At 63.0% G+C, this 12,566-nt stretch overlaps 1 protein-coding gene across 1 annotated transcript in view; it reads right to left on the bottom strand.

The window, feature by feature from the left end:
• Positions 1-8,712, bottom strand: part of HMCN2 (hemicentin 2) — a 37,069-nt gene extending 28,357 nt beyond the window's left edge. The window contains 17 exon segments of the mRNA XM_075170980.1: positions 189-284; positions 665-859; positions 1,557-1,706; positions 1,861-1,974; positions 2,233-2,360; positions 2,979-3,120; positions 3,228-3,500; positions 3,595-3,716; positions 4,007-4,151; positions 4,322-4,585; positions 4,683-4,803; positions 5,000-5,106; positions 5,451-5,622; positions 5,975-6,097; positions 6,328-6,486; positions 7,473-7,543; positions 8,426-8,712. Coding sequence (XP_075027081.1) covers positions 189-284; positions 665-859; positions 1,557-1,706; positions 1,861-1,974; positions 2,233-2,360; positions 2,979-3,120; positions 3,228-3,500; positions 3,595-3,716; positions 4,007-4,151; positions 4,322-4,585; positions 4,683-4,803; positions 5,000-5,106; positions 5,451-5,622; positions 5,975-6,097; positions 6,328-6,486; positions 7,473-7,543; positions 8,426-8,660 — 2,617 coding nt within the window. The 5' untranslated portion in view covers positions 8,661-8,712.
• Positions 8,713-12,566: the final 3,854 nt, after the last annotated feature.

Genomic DNA, 12,566 nt, shown 5'->3' with positions numbered 1-12,566 from the left:
GTGCATTAAGCCAAAGAGGTGGAAGGGCATTAATCAAACCCTGCGCTGGGAGGGCTTTGCTGACCATTCACCGTGGCCGGCTCGGGAGCAGACGTGGCTGCACAGCTCTGCCGCTCGCTCACCGCCGGCACAGCCGGTGCTGGTAGCAGCCGGGATCAATACACCAACAAAAGCACATAAAAGCAAACCGTGTCCGGTGACCGCAAGCTTGACCTCCGCTTGGATTTTCCCAAACTTGTTCTGGGCTTCGCAGATATAGACGGCTTGGTCATCCAGCGAGGCGCCTGGGGAATGGTGGGGAGAAGCCTGAGCCTGGCAATGCCTGAGCCTGCACCCCTAGCGAGCTCCAGGATGGGGTGACACCACCCCCCCCTGCCCTGCCACCACCTCCGAGGGGGGAGAGACCCTGCAGCGCTGGAGGCTTGCAGGCTGTTACAGCACAGCTAAGCTTGCATGAGTAAAAAAGTGCAAATAAACCCACTATATCAATGCTTTACTACTGCAAAAAGAGTGGGCAGGGGGGCTAATCCGACTGCTGGGACACCAGCCTGCAGCAGGTGGGGGGAGAGCACCCAAGGGTGACACGGTGTAAGCATGCACCCGGGCGGGATGCCCGCGCACGCTCTGCCACGCCAACGCACGCTTGCACGCCCAGCGCTCTTACTGTCGATGAGGAGCTCGGCAGCCTCCAGCTGGCTGGAAACACCGTGCGTCCCATGCCAGCTCGTCACGGGCTTCCCGTCCTGCCGGGACCAGGCGATCCGTGGTGGGGGAGAGCCCTCGACGCGGCACAGCAGGCTCACGCTCTCCCCGACCTCGACCGCCACGTCCCCCAGGGGCTCGGGAAAGTGAGGGGCAGCTGGAGAGAGAGCAGCGGAGAAGGGGCTCAGGTCCGACACCCCGGCTTTCCCATAGCAGGCTCTGTGCACAGCCGAGCCCGGAGAAGAGACGGGGCTGCAAAACCCACGAGCCAGGTGCTCTGAAAAGTTATGAGATTGACTTAAAGCGTTTGGTGTTTTTCCAAAGCTGTTCTTGCCATTGCAGTTTCCACCCCTTCCAGTTACACTCAGCACCCCCCTGGTTCAGCAAAACCTCTTGCACTTTTCCACCTTTAACTGCTTCAAGCCTTACTGCCTCCAACCGAGAACCTCCTCTCCTCCTCCTCAGGCTCCTCCATCCCTTCTGCCTCCGGTGGGAAGCCCTGAGCATCGGTTGGGGTACCTGCATTTTCAGACACAGAGAAGCCAGCCCCCATCTCTGCCTAATCCCACTAATTGCACTTTGAATTCCCAGTCTTGCCCCAAGCCATCGTGTCCCATGCAATAGCATCTGCACCGGTCTTCTGCCACTTCCTGAGCCTCTTCCCTCCTCCTGACCCTTGGAAATCCCACCAGGCTTCAGCCTGCTTGTACTGAGCACCGACATCCCCGTGCTGGGAAACCCGGGAGCTGGGGACAAGAGGAGCCTTGGGAAGCAGCAAGCGGGAGCTGAGCCGGGAGGGAGGGCGGCGGAGCTTGAGTGCTCGGTGGAATCCAAAAGGAGAGGCAGAGACTTACACCCCACGTCCAGCACGGTGCCATCAAAGGCGACGCCGGCCTCGCCGAGAGCCTCGCAGATGTACCGCCCCGCGTCCTCCTCCCGCACCGCCTGCAGCCGCAGGACGGCACGCTGGGTGCCGGGTGGGAACGCCACCACCGCCTGCTCGCCTGCCCCGAGACCCCCCACGTCAGCACCCTGGGTGCCTCCGGGGGTCCCTCCCGCCGTGGGTCCAGGGGACCCCACGTGTGATGGCCCTGCAGGGCGGCGGAGGGCCCCCGGTGCATGGAGGGGGTTTGCTCCCCAGGTCCGTCCCGGTCTCACCTTTGTACCACGTGATGTGGGGTGGGGGCACCCCCGAAACCCAGCACTCCAGGGTCACGTCTTCTCCCACCAGCGCTTTCAGGCTGGGCGTCACCGCCAGGATGGCAGGAGGCTCTGCACCACGGGGAGAGAGGCAGCTTTGGTGACTCCCTGCAGCGCTGGGTGCGTTGCCATTCACCCCGAGGGGACCCTGGAGCCCTGGGAGCTGCCCCCCAACACCCTCCATCACAGACACCCCCATCCCATAGCTTGCACGCCGCAAGGTCCCAGCCGGCAGCCAAGGGACAGCAAGGAGGGATAATAAATCCCTCCTGCGGCAGCTCTGAGCCCAGGCTTTTCCCGGGACGCTGCCGGCCGGCGGGGAGCGGGTACCGGTGAACTCCAGGGTGATGACTTGCTCGTCCCAGCCCAGCGCGCTGCTGGCGTAGCAGCTGTAATTCCCCGCGTCCTCTGGGATGGCAGCCCTGATGTGCAGGGTGCCCTGTGCGTCTGTGAAAATCCTGCAGCGAAGGGGGAGAGAGGGAGAAACGACCTTGTGAAAATGGAGCCGGTGAAAAATGTGATGAAATAAGTGAGCGGGCTTAAGGCCATCCCGCACATGTGGCAAGTGCTGGGCGTTTGATAAATGTGGGTTAGTACTTAAAGCCAGCTACATCAGCTGCTGCAGGGAAGGATGTTGCTTTGAACCAGGGAAAAACATTAAGAATTGGGCTTTTTCATCCCCTAGGTAAAAAAACCTTCCCTAAAGTCCACCCCAGCACTCACAGCCTGACATGGGCAGGGAGGTGGAAGCCAAAAAGCAGAAGAAATTAAGGGGAAACACAAGGAGTATTTTGAGACTTGAGGGCACACCGGGCGTGCAAAGCACCTCGAATCCCCCTTGGTGGGGACGGTGACCCGGATAAGGCAGGATGGCTTAAAAATAAATATATGAGATTAAGGCTAGCAGCATGCCAACCATCTCAGGTGCACGGGTTGGGGCTATTGCGATGCTTTCCTCTCTCCAGAGCTACAGGCAACCCCAAGCCCCTCTCCCTCAGCCCGTGCATCCCTGCAAGGGGAGCACCATCCCCTGGCGGGACAGGGGGGATGAAAGCACCCAGGTCCCCACGGGTTACCTCTCGTCCTGCTCCAGCACCCAGCCCCAGTGCTTCCAGGCAGTGTGGGGCGGGGGGTGGCCCCCAGCCGTGCAGTTCAGCCGCAGCTCCTGTCCCCTGCGGAAACGCTGGGGGCTGGCATCGACTTTCACCCACGGCGCCTCTGCAGGGGGTTGGAGAAGGGCTCAGCCCCCGGGTGCCATCAGCCACCCTCCCTCCCACGGGGCAAGGCATCACCCGGGCCAGGGTCCCGCACGGGGCAGAGCCTACCCTGGACGAGGAGCCAGAGGGAGGCGGCGGCGGTGCCGTGGGCGCTGCGTGCCACGCACTCGTACAGGCCCCCGTCCCCCGGCTGCACGCGGCTGATCTCCAGCGAGCGGTTCTGCAGCAGCCTGGTCCGGCCGTCCTCCGGCTGTGCCGCCTTCCCATCCCAGCTCCACGTCAGGTTGTAGGGCACGTTGCTCAGGACCGGGCAGGACATGACCACATCTTGGCCCGGTGAAGCCGTGATGTTGCCCGGGGCTATGAGACGCGGCGGTGGCTCTGCAAACACGGCACGCCGGGGTGGAATGAGCCCATGCCCAGCTGCAGACCCAGAGACCCACAGGCACCAAGGCTTGGCACGAGCAGTCCCCACCTGAGACAGAGACATAGGCACGAGCCCGCGTCGCCCCGACCTTGCTCGTGGCTGTGCACTCGTAAAACCCTTCGTCGCTCTTGGACACCGCAGGGATCAACCAGCTGATGTTCCCCCAACCCCTATGAAAAGGGAGATTACAGGGTCACCCCCTCCTCAGGGCACCAGAGCTGGCGCCACCACCCTGCCACAAATCCCTAGGACTCTTTTCCCAGTCAGGCAAATGGATGTACCCCCACCCCCCACAGCATCACGCAAACACATCCCTCGGGATTTTCCTCTGCTTGCGATGCTCAGAACTTGCAGGCACCCAGCCAGCACACAGCATCCCCCTGGCCGGCAAAATTCAGGGGGCTTGTTGCTGCCCACATGGGTCCATCATAGAGCCCACTGGGACAAATTGGAGGCTCACCTGAAGAGCCGCTCTTCCCCGAGCTTCATCCTACCCCGGCTGAGCTGCAGGCGGAAAGGGACCTCGCTCCACACAGAGCAGGAGATCAGCTGCGGCTCGCGGTTGTAAGCCTGGATCTTGCTGGAGATGTTCACTTTGGGTAGGCCTGGAAGTGGTTGTGGACACGCACACATATAACACTCCTCGGGAGCTCACCAAGAGCTGCGCTGGGAATCAGGATAAAAAAATACCCAACCAGAAACCAAAGCAGAGGCAGTGCTGGAAGGAGCCTCTCGTCCCTTCTCGGCACCCTTGGGGAGCATGGGGTCCACTCACCGGGGACCATGCTGGTGTAGGTGACACTGGAGAGGCGGTGCAAGGGGTGGCCCTGGGCGTCTTCCCCCTTCACCTTCAGCAGAAAGTCACCCGGGGGGACATGGAGCAGCGAGCTCAGCCAGAGCTGCCCCGAGGAGCTGTTGGAGAGGGGCCGCGCGGGCAGCGAGAGCAGGGCATGGCCGGAGGTGTTGAAGAGCTCCATCTCCTGCAAGTGCCCAGGCGGCTTCAGGCCAGTGCAGTTCACCACCACGGAGATGGGCAGACCTGGAGGGAGGGAAGGGAAAACACAACCCAGCCACGCTCCCACCTGCAAGAAGCCCAGACGCAGCATCCGTGCCCCCCCGGGCAGCACCAGCCTCACCCTGCACCGGCCGCTCCCCGGCCTGGCTGGCGTCAAAGTCCGGCTGGGTGAAGAACCTGGCTTGAAAATTAATGTTGCTGATGCCCGTGATCCTCAGCGAGTGGCGGCCGCTGCTCTGGGCCTGCAAGCGGAGCGAGAGGTGCGTGCCGAGGGCAGGCGAAGGGGGAGGCGATGGGGAGGGGAGGAGGCGGCCGCCAGCCCCTTCCAGCCTGCCCACACGTCCTCTGCCCGGCTGCAGGTGGATGGGGGAAAGCCCGCGCCCAGCCGGCTAAACAGCCACCAGATGGGACAACGTGCGGGGTCTGCCACCAGCCTACCCTGACCGACCACGTCCCTGGCTCCTGGGGCTCCACGGCCACCACCACGGCCGAGTTGGGGATGCTGAGCAGTTCCTTCAGACCTTGGCCTTGCTCGAGGACCTTTCCTGCAACAGGGATGGGCAACCCGGCTCCATCCCCTCGTCCCTGCGGCCAGCCAGGAGCCCCCCCTCGGGGCTCACCCCGGTGCAGCGCCCATCGCACAGCTCTCACAGCCGGGGCAGCAGAGAAAACCCTCCGAAAACCAGCGGCAAAGCCAACCCGTGAGGGGAGCGGAGCAGAGGCACTCGCTGCTTAATGAGGGCTTTTGCAGCTCGTTGCTTTTTTATTTAAGTTTTCAGCGCAGGGTTTGGCGATCCCCACGCCTGCAGCCTCCCGTTCGTCCCGACGTGAGGGCTCTCCGGGCGGCAAAGCACCACCCCCGGCCCGTTCCCCTCCCCTGGGCTCCTACCTGCCGGATCCCGGACCTCGATCCCCGGGGCAGGGCCGCTCAGCGAGATGGTGACCTGCTCCAGGCTAGGGTCCAAGGGGACGGCCCACGTGTGCTCCCCGCCGTCCTCGTGGTCCGTGGACAGCAGGTGGACCTTGGAGGCCTGGATGGCCTCTTCCACCCACTTCAGCACCTGGGGGCACATGGGGAGGATTAACCCGCATCCCCCCTCACCACCAAGCACGGCCATTTCGGGAGCAGGGCTGTATTGCACTGGGTCAAAGCCTCAGGCACGGCTGCAAAACAGTGCCCGGGCGAGGGACCAGCCCCAGCCGGGTCTGGCGGGTGTCAGCACGAGGACGGGTGGGCAGGAGGTGACAGCCCTGGCTGAGCCCCCCTTGCTACGAGCAGGTCCAAAAGGAATTGAGTAATTTGGTGCAGTTGTTCTTGCCAGGTGACTCCTGCTCAGCCACTCGGAGCAGGCGTGTTATTACCACACGCACCTCGGCCACCCCGACCCTGCTCCTGCAGGTCTCCTCGCTCACCTCTGTCACCTGCTGCTTGTCCAGGTGGAAGATCTGCCCGGAGCTGATGGCAGCGATGCGCTCGTACACGCGGTACCCAGGGTGGCTCCTGTCCCCGCAGTCCCCCGTCAGCACGAACACCACCTGCCACAGCAACGCTCCCCGTAGCACCACGCACAGCCACGGGGTGTCTGTCCATCCCAGGGAGGGGACACAGCCAGCATCCCCCAGTACATCGAGCCAGCCCGGGGGATGCAAAATTTACCCCACTAACGGGCAGCGTAGGGGGGTTTATTGCTGCGGCTCATTGCCAGGAGCCGCCGTTGTGCTGCTGCAGCACCCACCCAAGCTGGCTGTTGCAGGAGGCGGCTCACCTGGGTCTGCTTGTGCTGCAGCAGCCGCAGCAGCTCCTCCTGCTGCTCGTAGTCCTTGGCCCGAGCATCCGAGAAGACGTAGACAAAGGAGCCGGGGTGCGAGACCTCCACGGCCAGCCTGATGGCTCCCACGCTCATCTCCGGGCAGTCCCCTCCGCCCTGCGGCACACAGCGAGGGACGTGGCACAGGCACCAAGCCACCCGGTGCTCAGCCCTTCCCTGCTGGGCTCCTGGCAGGATCCCACCCAAGGTCTGCTCATGGGGAAGAATTGCATCAGTTCACTGGAGCCAGCCCAAGCACAGCCAGGGCAGGGTGATGGTACCACAGGGACACACGGACCAGTCTCTGTCACATCGCTAATGATGATTAAACCACCCATTTGGGGATCCAGACTCACAGAAGCCGCTGGCTTCCCATGAATGCCTTTAGCGGGCACATTCGTGCCCACCCCAGCCCGTCACCCCCCACATGGCAGCAGAACCGGCCACCCCAGGCAAGTGCAGAGGCACAGCGAGGACCAGCCCCCGCTTCCACGGGGCTTTGCGATCCGGAGGGCTGTGAAACAATTTGCAGCCGCAGCTTTACACGTCCCGCCAAAACACAGCTGCATCCAAAGGGAAACGCCACAGGGATTTAGCAATGCACGGGAGGCAGGGCAGGAGCAGGGATGGATAAAGCATGATTAAACTCGCGGAGAGCATTTCAGTTGGCAGAATGCAGCTGAAACCGTTTAAAAAAAAAAAAAACAAAAAACAAAACCTCAAACAATTTTCAAATAGCACTTCTAGAAGAAGAGATTTTTGGTTCCACTGACAGTTTGTGCAAACTCCCCCCGGGAAAGCGTTCCCACTTTGGGGCAAGAGCTGTGAATCGAGAGGGCTCTGCCCCGTTGCAGGAGTCAGGGGCACAGCGCCAGCGCTACCCACCCTCTCCGCTCCCACCCCGGTGGGGTCAGCCCCCAGCAAGCCCAGCTCAACCCCGAACCCCCACCACGCTCCCGGGGGACGCCAGGCCCGGAGGGGAGCAGGGATGGCTCCCAGGACCCACCACCATGCAGGAACGCAGGGCTGGGCTTCCCACCGAGTGCCAAAGGCCACGCACGGAGCCAGCCGTGGAGCAGCGCTGCGGGGCTGAGGACGCCTACCTGGACATGGAGCTCCCGCAAGCGCCGCTGGAAGAGCCGGGGGTCCGCCGTGAGGGTGGCCGGTCCCACCTCTGCAAGCACACCGGCACCACCGCCTCAGCCTCCCCGACCGCCGGCACCGGCGCTCCCAAGCACCCGCCCCGGCTTCATCACCCTTACGGGACCTGCGAGACTTGGGGTTAAGCATCTACCCTGGCTTGGCACCAAGCGAGACGTGGGTTTGGGCAGACCAGCACCGTGCCCAGGGGCACAGCCTGCCCCGGGGAAGCTCTCGGTTAGGGGGAGCTGCAAACCCGGCACCCTTTTCTGCTGGGGGAGGCTCCCAGCAAAGCGATGCAGAAACCCATTTACTGCCTCTGCCTCCTTCCCTGTCCGGTTCCGGCGATTTTCATTCAAACTCAGTGTTTCTGCTGAAAATAAAGCTTCCATGTAGGGGGTCGGGGCTCTTTTGGAGAGCAGCTGCTATGTATGGGTGTGCACAAAAATCCCAAGGCAAAGACTGGGACAGACAAAAACCATTCTGATATCGCAGTAAATTACCAAAACCTCTTAGCAAGCGGTGCTTTTATTGAGGCAACCTGAAAGCACGCTGTGGACTTGTACAGAAATGCTCCCCCCATGATGAGACTGGGACACGCTGGTAGTAGAAAAGCCACCCACAAGCAGGTGCCAGCATCACTGAGATTAATCCGGTGAGAAACGAATTGCCCCATGCCCGCAGGGCGGCTTGGGGATGGAAGCCCCTGCCCAGCACCGTGCCCTCGAGCTGTGGCTCATCCTGTGCTGGCGTTCCCATCGCAGCTGTCACTGGGGCATTAAAAAGGTGGAGAAGGGACAGTGCAGGTACGTGGGAAGTGCACGCTTCAGCCCCAAACCCATCCAGAACCGCACCCCAGCCCCCCGCAGCTCCGTCCCCATGCGGGACACGTGCCCTCACCCTGTCCCAGCTGTACCTGGATCGTGGAAGGGGACCAGAGCGTAGTTGCTGATGGGCTTCGTGCTCCTGCTGAGCGTCCGCTCCAGGATGCGCGAGGCCCCGTCCATCACCTGCACCAGGTCGTCGTACATGGAGCCGGTGATGTCGAAGACGAAGGCCAGGGTGGCCCCCCCTGTGCTGGGGGGGGACTCGGCGAGACTGGGGGCCAGCAGTAGCCAGAGACCCACAAATACCCCTCCGTGGGTTGGCATCGTGGGGGAGACCTTCGGGTGCCAGGGACACCCCTTCTGTCCTCGCCCCGCTCCTTCCCCCAGATCCCCTGGGCACCGTCCCCGCACCAGGGAGGGACACGGGGTGCAAGCGGACACGCGCAGTGGGGCCAGGGCAGGGACCCCGGTCGGGGGACGCCCAGCCGCCCGCAGCTGCGGACCTGCTCCTCCAGCCTTCAACTTCTGGGAGGGAGGGAGGGAAAACGGGACTTTTGGAGCGAGTGGCGTGGCAGGGAGGTGGGTGGGAGAGGGAGGAAGCCGGGATGGGGATGCGGGGATTGGGAAGCAGGTCCTGCAGCCCATAGGATTGTCAGAAACGCTGCCCAGGCCCCCTCCCCGGCCCTGACCCCCCTAGCTCAGAGAGCCCCCCGCTCTGCCGGGGGGAGCCGGGGGTTAGGGGAGGACACGGGGGCTCGCAGCTGAGCGCCTGCGGGGAAACCCTGCCAAACCCACGGCAGGGGGGAGGAGAGCCAGCTGTGAAAGAGACCCCGAGGAAGCAACCCCCCGTCTGCCAGGCAAAGGGCTCTCCCCGGAATAGGGGTCTGCAATGGGGCTGGGGGGGACAAGGGGCTCTGGGGGTGCTCCCCAGCACAGCCGCCCTGGGAACGGGGAGCAAACAGCCACGCAAAGAATAGACAAAGCCAGCGCCAGGACAAGGGCTGGGAAAGGCAGCCCTTGGCCGGGAAAGGCAGCCTTTGGCCGGGAGCGCTGGCCGGGGGCTGCGGAGCTTTTCCTGGCTCCCCTCGAAGCGGAGCGCTGAGCTCATGGCCGCCCCGGAGGGATGCTCTGCTCTTGCTCAACTCCCCCCCAGCGGGACCCAGGGAGAGGCCACGGCCAAGGGCCGGCTCCAGGTGAAGCTGCGCACCAAGGGCCGAATCCTGCCCCGGGCTGAGCACCTCTCCGCCGGCCCCCAGCGCCCCACTGCTGTCAGCCCCGCTCCTCCCAGACACAGGGGCTGGGGGGGCATTAGGGACCACCCATCCCACATCCCCACACACGGGACAGTGGGACCCTCTTGTGCATCCCTCTGTCCCACATGTCCCTGCAAGCCTGGGCTCAGCCCAGTCCCAGGGTGGGCAAGGACACCCGCTTGCAGGGGCACAGGGCACCTCTGCCCCACGGGGCTGAGCCGTGAGCTGTGCCGGTGGCCTGTCCCCCTCCTGCCCCACAGCCAGGGCTGTAGGCTTGCATGCAGCCACTCACCTGCAGCCCCTTGTCCCCCCCAGGCTTCGCACCCCCAGCCCCACACTCACTGCAAGCTCGGGGCGGGGGGGGTCCCCCACCCCACAGTGTCACCAAAGCTACCGCAGAGCATCCCCAGCCACTAACGCTGCACCCCAACTCCATCCTGCACCCCGGCAGGGAGCACCTCTCTCCAGCGCTGCTGGCACCAAGAAAACCCAACAGCTTCTCCCCATCAACAAATTAATCCCAGCCAGCCCTTCCCACACCCACCAGTGCTCCCAGTCCCAGGAGCACCTGCACTAGCTGGGCTTTAACCCCTTCCTTGCTGGGGGTTAAAGCACAGCAAAGCCAGGCACGGCCTCTGGGTAACCACCGCCACTTGGAGCCTGCGCCTGTCCTTGCCTGCTCCCCGGCATGGGAGATAAATCCCTGGGTGCCCCCCACCATGTGCTGGCACAAGGCACCTCTGAACAAAACCCCCTGTGCAAACACAGCCTCCTTGTTTAGACTGTTAGGGCATCTCCTCTGGCATCCCAAAAATAATTAATCAGCCTCGTTAGGAGAGCAAACAAACGAAGATGGGCTGGCAGGGAAGCCTCGCAGCACTTGTTTCCAGAAGACCTGGCAGGGCAGAACAGCAAATGCGGTCCCACGGCACGTGAAAAGCCTAATCCAGGCTGCGAGCCCCCTGCTCGCCCAGCCAGCGGCAGGGGGGGCTGCCGAGGGGCACCTCCGTTATGGGCTATGAGGTACAATTACACGATATTAATATCAAGCTTCCTCAGCAGCCATTGCCTGTCAAAGTCACCCGGGGGGACATGGAGCAGCGAGCTCAGCCAGAGCTGCCCCGAGGAGCTGTTGGAGAGGGGCCGCGCGGGCAGCGAGAGCAGGGCATGGCCGGAGGTGTTGAAGAGCTCCATCTCCTGCAAGTGCCCAGGCGGCTTCAGGCCAGTGCAGTTCACCACCACGGAGATGGGCAGACCTGGAGGGAGGGAAGGGAAAACACAACCCAGCCACGCTCCCACCTGCAAGAAGCCCAGACGCAGCATCCGTGCCCCCCCGGGCAGCACCAGCCTCACCCTGCACCGGCCGCTCCCCGGCCTGGCTGGCGTCAAAGTCCGGCTGGGTGAAGAACCTGGCTTGAAAATTAATGTTGCTGATGCCCGTGATCCTCAGCGAGTGGCGGCCGCTGCTCTGGGCCTGCAAGCGGAGCGAGAGGTGCGTGCCGAGGGCAGGCGAAGGGGGAGGCGATGGGGAGGGGAGGAGGCGGCCGCCAGCCCCTTCCAGCCTGCCCACACGTCCTCTGCCCGGCTGCAGGTGGATGGGGGAAAGCCCGCGCCCAGCCGGCTAAACAGCCACCAGATGGGACAACGTGCGGGGTCTGCCACCAGCCTACCCTGACCGACCACGTCCCTGGCTCCTGGGGCTCCACGGCCACCACCACGGCCGAGTTGGGGATGCTGAGCAGTTCCTTCAGACCTTGGCCTTTCTCGAGGACCTTTCCTGCAACAGGGATGGGCAACCCGGCTCCATCCCCTCGTCCCTGCGGCCGGCCAGGAGCCCCCCCTCGGGGCTCACCCTGGCGCAGCACCCATCACACAGCTCTCGCAGCCGGGGCAGCAGAGAAAACCCTCCGAAAACCAGCAGCAAAGCCAACCCGCGAGGGGAGCAGAGCAGAGGCACTCGCTGCTTAATGAGGGCTTTGCAGCTCGTTGCTTTTTTATTTAAGTTTTCAGCGCAGGGTTTGGCGATCCCCCTGCCTGCAGCCTCCCGTTCGTCCCGACGTGAGGGCTCTCCGGGCGGCAAAGCACCACCCCCGGCCCGTTCCCCTCCCCTGGGCTCCTACCTGCCGGATCCCGGACCTCGATCCCCGGGGCAGGGCCGCTCAGCGAGATGGTGACCTGCTCCAGGCTAGGGTCCAAGGGGACGGCCCACGTGTGCTCCCCGCCGTCCTCATGGTCCGTGGACAGCAGGTGGACCTTGGAGGCCTGGATGGCCTCTTCCACCCACTTCAGCACCTGGGGGCACATGGGGAGGATTAACCCGCATCCCAGGTCAGCATCCCTCCGACCAGCGAGCACCGAACAGCAGCAGCGCTGGTCAAGGGGTTTCCTAGGGCTGCACCTGCCCTGGTGCTCCCTGGCAGGAGACGAACCGAGGCTGAATTACCAGTTTGCACAACGTGGAAGTGCCACGCACGCTTGCAACGTTAGGTGGAAGCTATTGTGGGCAACAGCGAGCAGAAAGAGGAGCTGAAGACAGCATCCCCTTCCAGCTGAAGCAGACAACCTAATTCGCTTGATGATTTATTTATTTCACTTAGCAGCAGCCAAATGCTTTGCCGCGTGCCTGCCTGCCACGCTGTGCCCTCCATAGGTCTCCGCAGCTGTATTGGCTCACGCTGCCTATTTGTAGGTTGACTTTCCAGGAAGCCAAACACTGCTATGAATTCATAGAAAACGGAGCAGTAGGAGACTTTATCTTCCTCTGACAGAAGAAGGGCACTAAATCTCATAGATGCAACACGCATCTAACCTAGGTACGGGGTTGCATTCTGCTCTGCATGTACAGAGATCATCTGCACGAGGAAATACCACCCCGATGACACCCACGTAACTTTGTTGTGAAATTATGATTCCAGGGGAGCAACTGGAGGAGGGGAAGCACTGGCAGAGTAACAGCAGAGTAATTCAGATCAGCAAA

Source organism: Calonectris borealis, chromosome 21 (genome assembly GCF_964195595.1).
Source record: "Calonectris borealis chromosome 21, bCalBor7.hap1.2, whole genome shotgun sequence".
In the NCBI taxonomy this organism is placed as follows: domain Eukaryota; kingdom Metazoa; phylum Chordata; class Aves; order Procellariiformes; family Procellariidae; genus Calonectris; species Calonectris borealis.
This window is presented reverse-complemented; position numbering and strand designations above follow the sequence as displayed.